The sequence below is a fragment of the Aptenodytes forsteri genome, unplaced genomic scaffold (assembly GCF_000699145.1).
Source record: "Aptenodytes forsteri isolate BGI_AS27 unplaced genomic scaffold, ASM69914v1 Scaffold92, whole genome shotgun sequence".
Taxonomy (NCBI): Eukaryota; Metazoa; Chordata; class Aves; order Sphenisciformes; family Spheniscidae; genus Aptenodytes; species Aptenodytes forsteri.
In genome coordinates, this window is record NW_008794581.1 from 1713286 (window position 1) to 1723732 (window position 10447).

Consider the following 10447-nt stretch of genomic DNA (forward strand, 5'->3'; position numbering starts at 1 on the left):
GGAGTGGCCGCCGTTACTCCTGGCCCCGCCCACGCCTCGTCAGCCGCCCTCGTGAGAGCTGCCGGCACGTCTCTGCGCTCCCCTGTGGGTTCCCCGGCTCAGGAAACCGCCCTGTAGGCCGCCATCCGCCGCGGGACGCGCCTGCACCGGGGCTGACCGCCTCTGCGAGTGACCGACCTTCACCTAGACACGTGGAAAACACAGCCCTGCCACTGACCAACTACGTATTACCAGAAACAAACGCTAAAATAGTCACGGCACCAACAGATTATATTAATTTCAGCCTGTCTGTCCAACACGTTTCATTAAAAATTAGTTGGACTGATTTAATGAACTTGAATGCAGGGTCCCTGATTACTACTTTTAAATACCAAAAAAAGATGGCACCTGATTTTCTTAGTATGTTGGCTAGTTGCATTGAGGAATACACATACAAATTTGACAGCTGCATAAATGATCGCCATAAATGCCAGCAAGTGGTTGTCTATCTGTTAGAGACATGAAAACACAGAACTGCCTAGTTTTGAAATGCTGATACCTTGTCTCCTCCTGCTGATACAAGGAAGCAGTGATTTATGTAGATTAACAAAGGCAGTACAAACTCAGAAGGACCTGTAAGTCTGTCTAATTGACCAAATGAAGGTGGGCCTTCAGAAACTGTGACATAACATTTCACATAAAACCAATTGCTACATGCAACTCTTCAAATAACCATTTACAGACATGCGTTGTTACCTTACTACCAGTCAATCAGATTGTACTTAGGGCCAATGTAACTAACATCAGATTAATAAAAAACAACGTGCAAGTAAAAATATACACACAGGTGAAATCTTGGCCATTTCTTTCATGGCTTAGTATTTCATATTCTTTGTCTACATAAAACTATAAATAAATAAATTCCCCAAACTCCACGTATCATACTGCAATAAAATTGATAATTTACTAACTTTATCATATTTGTTCAAGAAAGAAACAAAGAAACAATGCCAAAATTAAAGATTAAATAGACTACAAAGAAACAAGAAAGAAGAGTAAAGCTAAAATAGTATGACTGTTTCAAAAATGCTCTGCAACTACACTTGTCATGTTACTAGAGAGAAAATATTACAGTAAATTTTATCACTGAGGGAAACTTTAACTTCCCAGGTATAAACTGGAAAACAAATTCTATTAATAATGGTAGGAACCAGAAGCAAGAGCAAACAGCTTTCTTCAAATAGCAACTGAACCACCAAGATGCAATTATTATTTTAGGCTTGCTTTTGGTAAACAGCAGCAATACTATAGAAGAGCCAACCATTGCTTGGACTGAGCAATCAGAAGTTGATTCAGTTTAAATTAGACGAAAGGATAAACAAATGTAGGTCTGTAAATAATGTTATGTGTATACTGCAATTATCCCATGTGGCTATGGGTAGGCTGTTGCTAATGCCTGAACTGACTAATTCAAACTATTTCAGATATCACACTCAATTTTCTGCAGTGCAGGGTAGAATGGTAGACGTATCTAAACAAGCCTGGGTTAAGGATAAGATTCATGTCCAGCAGCAGTATTGCCTTAAGATATTATTCTTCTTTCCCATTCCTCCCTCTGCTGCTCATTTCTGTCCCTGTACACCACTCCATCAATGACAGCAGCATAACTCTTGGTAGGGTCATACTTCAAAAAGAGTCAGGGCAGCATACAGGAGAAAAATGAAGTGGACCAAAACAATGCAGGAGGGGCACCTTTTTTTTCAGCTTATCAGTCCCATCATCTATTTGATGTGTAACTTCAGAACAGTTGTGCTGGCCTAAACGAAGGATCAAAAGTGTCAATAGCCACCTAAGCCTGCACTACTGCTAGAAACACATACGAAATGCATTGATTTAGTCTAGCAAAAGAAGTCTCAAGATGATTGCTATCATTAAGCATACCATTTACATACCCCAAAGTGAAAAGAGCTATTGATGCTAAGAGGCAATACTGACATAAGAACAAATTGGAATACATTGGTCAGGAATACATGTAAGCTAGACTTTTAAGAGACATTTGTAACCATCAGGGCAGTAAGATTCTGAAACAGCTGCCCAATAAGCACTAGGAACTGAAAACACCTCTATTTATAACATGGAGCTTGACCAGCTTATAAAATGGATTATATTGCTTGGCTACTTAAGGTACCACAGGACTAGACTTGATGACCCCAATTGTCCCTTCCAGTCCTTATGTTCCTGTGAGGTCCTTGAAAATTAAAGCACCTTTATTTACATTGCATTTTTAATATGAATATCTAACGGGCCTCTGTTGGCAACTTGCACTGGCCTTTTTCTTGGGTGGGTCCTATGGCATCTGGTAATGTCAGTGAAATGACATACAGGGAGGACTGAAATATATTATGCATTTGTGCACTACTTCATCCATCTATGAGAAGTTCAGAAGGCAAGGCACAGAAGGTTTGGTTTGGACTTTCAGCTACAACAAAGAGTATTATACAAACAGCTGTTTTCACTAATTGTGGTATTGATCTGCCAATCCCAAAAGCAGCAAGAATGATAATTTCTACCAAAAGCAGTGTAAGTTGAATAACAACTTATAAGTTTAGTAGCTACTTCTAAATGAGGATTTTTAAGAAGAAAACAAAGCTTCTTAGTTACAGACTTTAATCATTGCTATTTTTGCTAGAATGCCAGGTAATTTATTTTACCAACAAATCTACAATTTGCTTGCTTGCTGCTTCTGGAAAATATAAATTTGATTTGATTTTAGAAAGGAGAAGGACCTTTATAAAACTCTATTACAGCAATACAGTGGCCAACATAACTGCTGCAAAGACAAACAAAGCAATTGAATTTACAGACCGATTTTTAATTTGTGCAGTATTTAAAATATATTAAACATTTATATAAGTCTGGTTTTGTTTAGAAACATTTTCTGTGACTGGAACATGCCAAGCAACCCTTTGTTGGCATGTTCCATTAACGCTATTAAAATAAAACAAGAAAGCCACAATCTGTGAAGCAGAAGCAGCAAAGGGTAGTACCAGCTTTAGAAAATACAAACGCAAAAACCTGCAAGCTTGTCCACAATATGCTCCTGCTACTGATAATCACTTTATAATATGGTCAAGATTTAAGCCTGCTGTCTCATTTAACTCTGATTACATATGGATAGCTATGACTTCATCCAAGAATCTTTAATGGTACTTCCAGTTTTCAAATTAATCCTCACCTAAGCAGTATTAGTTACAATGACAAGTATAATTTTACAGAATAAAGTGTGTTAACAAATGTATTTCTGGGAAACATATATACAAACCAGTTTATTGTACTTGCTGATAGATCTGACAGCTCCATGTAGGCACACAAAAATCAGAGTATATCAGCTTCACGTAGGATGGAAAACTATATTCTCTGCTGATGAAAGATCTGGGATAACAGCTTCAGCTAAGATTTTAAAAAGAAGAGAGACAGAAAGACAGAGCGAGAGGGGTCTCAAATTCAGATAATCTTCTAGTTTTTAAATATTCTAATGGCAAATAAATACAATTAAGTTTTTCTTGCTGCACCTTATGTATACTTCAGGAGACATTCTTATGGATATAAGTAAGAGCAGATTTGCAAATCACAACTAACACAATGAACAACTTCTTCAATCAGTAATTTACTGTATGAAGCTTTGTAAAAGCTGCCAATTTAAAATTAAGAACAACAGTAAGACCATTTTGGTCTTTCTATCTTTTGAAAAAGCAGATCTTATTTAAACAACACTTCCTAGTCTTACAGGCTGCAGGAGAACCAGCGCTGCATGCTGGAAGGCAGCATTATGTGTGTAAAGACCATATTCATCAGGCACCTGCAATCAACATTGACAGGGTCTCAGTGTTGCGACTCCACCTAGCGGCCTTGTTAAAAAAAAGCCAAAACAAAAAACTAGACATGTCCCATTAAGGCAATATAAAAACCGACAGTTTGCCTCAGGTCAAATTATTTAATACTTGAATAATATGCCATATGTTGGCATTTCCCTGAAGGTAAGACCCAAGTGCTACCAAACATATATAAGTGATAGCAGACAGGCATGGTTTAAGCAAAGCTTTATAACAGTCAAGCCTCATACGGAATGGAATACTTTTTTTTTCTTTATATGAAGTTAAAAAGCATTTCAGAAAAACCACAATGAGTATTCAGCAGCATCTAATGTAATGTAAGATACACTGCAGTCTGTCTGTGTTCTCAGGATGGATTTTAAACCAGAAATTTAATAGGCTAAAACCTTTGTGTTATTTAGACATCCTTAATTCTTGCTTGAATTTTAAATATATCTCCATATTGTTTCACTTTTGACTCACAGTTTCAGACAAGAAATAATTGTATATTTTATAGTAAAGCAAGGACAAAATCAAGCAAAGTAAGCAGAGGACTGAGTAACCCAAGGCAAAAACAAGAAGCGGGGTGGGGGGGAAGTCCAAGACAGAACAAGCAAATTACAGTTAAATAGCTCAAAGCTAATCACAGGGCAACATTATTTCAATTGAGCCAAAGGAATGAGACTACCACCCCACAATATAAGTCATCACTTTTTCCTGCTAGACAAACACATTTGAAGACCTTGTTACACTTCGCTTCTCAGTCCTTTCATCTGTTTGGCTCTTGACAGTGTACAGAACAGTGAATACATGCCTTGAATTCCTGGTCCATTTTCCTTAGAAAAGTATTTGGCTTTGTGTCATGACTGTGTTTGGCACAGACAGATCTCACTATAGCAAGAGGATAGCATGTGTAGTACTTCCTAATTTAAAGCTCCATAACTGCCATTAGAAACTTTTTTTTCTTAAGCTGCATTTGAAGGAATAGAAGAAAATTTAGCAACTTTTAACGCCAAACCACTAATTTTGTCACTACACCGTTCAGAAAAAAAGGATTCTCTGCAACTTAATTCACTGTACACTCTACATTGATTATACTACTGTAATAAATATACTTTTAGCTCTTCAGATCAATATGAGTGAGTCACAAAAGCTGCAAGTTATACAAACATTTAATAATCTTTATTGATACATACATTACCCTCAGTGCTGCTTTTATGACCTTACTATCTGGCAACAAATGTTTACTGGTTTCTCTGATAGAATTAACATCAACAACAAAGTAACTGATAAAGGCATTCTGTGGCAACTAACATAAAATCCAGACCTTAAGTAGGAACTCATACACGTGCACAACATGTTAGAATTTACTTACATCCTCTCCTTTTCCCCCCAGCCCCCTCCAACAGTCTTTAAACAAAAGGAATTTGGAAACTGGTCTGACTGACTTACATAAGAGGAATTGATTACCACACAGTAGTCTGGAGTGGAACACATAGAAGTGTCAGGGTACTGTTTCTGCAGAGTGTCTGATCTCTAAAATTATAGTATCCATGGTTCTAGGAAAAAAAACCCTAACCAAGCAAACCCAAAACAAAACCCAGAATTACTAGGACTGCTAAACTAGGCTTCAAACCCATTCTGTGAACTGAATCCATTCTGTGTCACAGCAAACCTCCATCACAGCACAACTTGCTTGGATGATCTTAGGGAGGAGGTTGAGAGACTTTTCAACACTTGCATGCAGACAGTAAGTGTACTACACTGAATTTGATGCAGGAGGTGCTCATTAGGGTTATCTTATTGTTTGGTTCTACCATCAGGTGAACCATGGAAACACAGTGGAAAAAATATTGCATTTGAGGCCCTACAGCTCTCTCAGGTGCTGCTGCGTAAGTGTCTATCATATGTCTATCATGCCAGCAATATAAACAGCAGGTAAAGTGCATGCTATTTAGTGCAAATACCACACACTATTACTGCCAGGATAGTTCAGTACTTGAATACAACCAGCTAATGCATGAAAAACAGCTTGTTGACTCCAACTAAAAACGAAGTAGTGCTGCAGGACAGAGAAAACTTTTGAGGAGGGTTTGGAAACACAAAGTGTTTCTTTGATTTACACCCACAGTTAATCAGTTCATCATGTACCATGGAAATACCCTTTAACTTCCCATTGATCTTAAGTCTTATACAGTCAAAGCAATGAGAATGTTCTTTGCCATCACTAGTTAGTTGGAAAACTCCATGTCTTCGTGGCAGATGATGACTTAATCTTGCTCACTTGCACCATTTTAAGTCACTGTTCTTCTTGGGAAGACAGTGCATTGTAGCATGCCATGATTATTTCAATGCTTGCAAAATCCCAGACAGCACTTTGTGCTACAGTGTGCCTGCTCAACACCACAAACTAGGCAAGCAAATGAAGCCTGCTTTCTGCTCTGGCTTTTGAGTGAATAGTGACTTAACAACACTAAGTGCTTCCCAGGCTGGTTCCAGGAAACATGAAAGATTGTTCCAGCATGGTAAGTACGGCCAAGAACTTCACTCATTTAACACTCTACAGTAGAAACAAAAAGTGTCTCTGTTAAAGATGGAACTCTCTTAGAGATGGTATTCTGCTCAGAGACAAGTGTAATTCCCCCCATCCTCACCTTGCCTTCCCTAATCTAAATACATATAACATGTACTGGAAAAGAGTCTCCTCTACAGAGGGAAATCTTGACTCACAAATCTATTGGAATTCTTTGAAGAAGTCACAATAGAGAGAGATCAGTTAATATAATCTATTTGATTTCCAAAGATTGTTGACCAAAAGGTCCTAAAGAAACCATGTTGCTGTGTGATGACAAGGGAGATCCTCTCATGGATAAATGGTTAAAAGCTAGGAAATAAACAGAAATGGCAGCTCATTTTTCTGAATGGAACTAGGTTACCAGTGGAGTCCTGCAGGGCTCCATGCTGGGTTCTGTATCATCATACATTCATGTACTGATGATAGTGCAGTGTACTAAAGGCAGCCACCAAAAGATGTGAAAGAATGTCACAACACTGAGTAAAGTTTAAAACCACTAACAAAAGTGAATTTTAGTCTTAATAAATGTGAAGTGACACACACTTCCAACTTTATACACACAGTGATGAGCTGTGAGCTGATCTAATCATTCTGGAGACATAACAGTTTAACGAAAACATCAGCCAAGAAGCAGCTGAAAAGGAGGAAATGGTAGGATTTAGTAGAGGTGGAACGGAGAAAAATACAGCAAGATTCATTATACCACTCTGTAGTAACATGAAGCACACACATACTATGTGCAGTTCTGATCTTCCCAAGAGTTATAAACTCTCTCATCTTCTGTTCTCCCACCTGCCAAAACCTCTTCCTAGTCTACCAAGTCATCACAAGTTAGTAACAATCAGCTGCAGTGAGCAATGTACTCCATTCAAAGAACAACTAACTAGACTGGGATTCTTCAGATTGGTGGGGGGGGAGGGAAAACAGAGGAAGTACTTCAGAGATTTATACAATCATGAAGAGGATGGAGAGAATGAACAGGGATCAATTTTTCCTCCGTTGCCTCCGACATAACTCAGGAAGAGATCACACACAGTTTTAGGAGGCAGTTTCAATGTAAAAAGGTATTACTGGACAAATTTTTGTACAAGATCATATAAGACAACTGTTTTTGTGTTGGGAAGTCCCCAATTCCTAGACTGTTCTGAAAGGTAGTACTGAATGTTCATCCTATCTTACATGCTTTCTGAGGTACCTGACCCTGGCTCCCGTAGAACCATGGACAGACTTTTGAACTAACCCAAACCATCTAAAATAAATCTTTCCAAGCCAGGCATTTCTTCCTTTATAGAGAGAGTGATAGAACAGGTATGTCCTCAAAAGACATTAACTGCATTGCTTAGTGTGGTCCAACTGGTGCTCCATGGGTCAAATTCAATCCACAAAATGTTTCTGAGCCCAACATCTTTGTCTCAGCCAGTCCAGAGAACAATTTTGTTCTGCAAACTGTCTAACAGACAAATTGTTCTTCTGGAGCCTGCTGTGGTTAGAAAGGTGGCAGCTGTTGCTTTTGACCACAGGAAAAAATTGCTGCTGCAGTACACAGAAGAGGCTGTGCAGTCCTTGGAGCACAGGGAAAGGGAAAAATGTTCCAAGCGTTCTGTCTGGCCCTTGTCATTGCCGAGGTGTTGGACCTGATAGTTTAATGAAGGTATGCACACACACTATGGTGATAAGTATGAAATAAGAAAGTGACTATGCAAGTTCTTCCTCTTTCTTTGCCTTCCAATGTCATTCCTCCTCCTGCCTCTTTCCCCCTAGCTCCAGTTCCTTGCTGGTTTATTTCCTCATCAAGAGGAAAGCCAGTACTCAGAGTTTCTTTCCAGTGAGGGAAATCTAAAGTTAAATATAAACATAAATTCTAGTTTTTCCATAGTCCATGTACATATATTTTCCTATTAAAAACCTGATTTTGAAGATTTTCAAAGAAAGACCCCAGAATTCAAGAATCCCAGAGAATTATTTTAGGACACTGAAACTATTTAAGTCAGCATGTCTACTTTTATTCAGATTTTTTTTCTATTTCTAAGAATATCCTCAAAAGGTAAACAGACTACTGCGAGATTAACTACTCCATTAGTTAATCTACATCTTAGCCTGCCTTTTTCCATGCATTTTATTGAACTAAATATTAATCTTTGAGTCTTTTGGATTCAACTAGGAAAAGTATTTAATTGGAAATAGCCTCCCTCCCAAAAGCTGCCTATTTTAACCAAAAGAATCAAACCCTTAATGTAGTTTTATTCAACATAAGGCATGATACTTGAAACTTGCTAAGAACTGTCATTTTTATCTCATGTTAAGATGCCCTTGGGAAAAACAGAAGCTGAGAATCTTTGCTATTCAACATTTCTGTGACAAATTGACTAACTTTTGAAAGTCAGAAGTCATTATTAGCCATTCAAGATCACTCTCTTGTGTGAAACAATTATTTGGGCACATCCAAATGATGGCTGGGAAGAAAAAAAAAAAAATTAACAAAGTGCAGTGATCATTCCCTGCTGTACTTACAACAAGTGATGAAAAAAAATTAAACCAATATCCAATACTTTATTATTACTTAAGAAGGAGACATCTTTAGTTTCCAAATGCAAATTGCAAACAAAGATTATTTTTTCTAAAGAAAAAAAACTTCCATCCTTCTTTTCCTTTCTTTCCTTTCCTTCTTTTTGTTGGAAAAATCTGTAGGACAAACAAGGACAGTCAACACAAAATATGGAGAACAGTGAAAAGGACTATACAAAAAGAATGTAAATGTATATCAGGAAAAGAAAATAGTTGTGCACTTTATTTGTTTGCAAACAAAGATTTTTTTTTCTAAAGAAAAAAAACTTCCATCCTTCTTTTCCTTTCTTTCCTTTCCTTCTTTTTGTTGGAAAAATCTGTAGGACAAACAAGGACAGTCAACACAAAATATGGAGAACAGTGAAAAGGACTATACAAAAAGAATGTAAATGTATATCAGGAAAAGAAAATAGTTGTGCACTTTATTTGACAACAGTAAATTGGTCAACTAATTTACAACAGCAGGAGCCTTATGAAAAGAGAAGATTCTGGTTCTTATTTTCTAACTGCTAGTACCCCTCAATCCTAATTCGACCTGAACAAAGGCTGTGAAATAGGACAAAAATGGTACGTTTTATGCAGTAAGCACACAACTGTCATTTCTCAGAAGTCCACAAGAGGTAACCATCTTCTTCATTTTACACTCAAATTTAGCTCCATTCTCATTACCACAACGCTGTGACTCTCCTACTATTTCCATGTTTCCTATTAAATCTGGTCCTTTGCTTATATTCTTCTGCCCTCTCGATTCCTCCAATGATGCTCATCTGTCGAGTCCACCTAGAACCACCTACAAGCCTTCTTCCACACCGATTTTCTGGGTCCATTTAGAGCTAGTATTTGTCACAGAGAAAAGAATTAATCCCTCAGTTTAAAACCCTTTGATAATATATTTTTACCATCTCACTCCTCATATAACGTGAAATAGTGACACACCTTTTTGTAAAGCTACTAAAAGCACATTGCCCCATCTCGCTTCACATACACCTTGCTGAAGAGTCCCACTGCTATAGCCCTAGCCCTCACTCTATTGTTTTCCTGCCCATTTCTCCTGCGGTACGTCGGATACTCGGTGCAAGAATTACAAGGCGGAGACCTCGCCTCACCCGCCCTGCCCACCTGGAAGTTGTACATAACGGAGGTTATTGCAGGGAAGACGGACTGCGGGAAACACGCCAGGAGCTGAGGCAATAAACCCCACAGGCTGTAGTTTCCTCCCTATTGTCTGCCTTGCGCCTGGGAGCACGCCCCGCACACCTGCAGCCCACCGCCCGCCCCGCCAACAAGCGGGCGTTTCTCTCTTCAGAGGCGCCCGGCAGCTCCCCCCTCGGCCCGGCCGCACGGAGATCAACCAGGCCCCACCACCGACGCCACGCCAGGACGCCCGGCCACAGCTCAGGCCCGGCTGCCCGAGGGACGAGGACCTCCCTGTCAGTCGCGGGCGGTTCAGGGCTCT

The 10447-nt window shown here is 38.9% G+C and overlaps 1 protein-coding gene across 4 annotated transcripts in view; it reads right to left on the minus strand.

Moving 5' to 3' along the window:
• NLN (neurolysin) overlaps positions 1–3410 on the minus strand; it is a 39514-nt gene extending 36104 nt beyond the window's left edge. For all 4 annotated transcript variants that reach the window (XM_019470274.1, XM_019470273.1, XM_009272481.2 and 1 more), the window contains exon 1: positions 3302–3410. In XM_019470274.1, coding sequence (XP_019325819.1) covers positions 3302–3339 — 38 coding nt within the window. In that variant the 5' untranslated portion in view covers positions 3340–3410. The remainder of the gene's footprint in view (positions 1–3301) is intronic.
• Positions 3411–10447: the final 7037 nt, after the last annotated feature.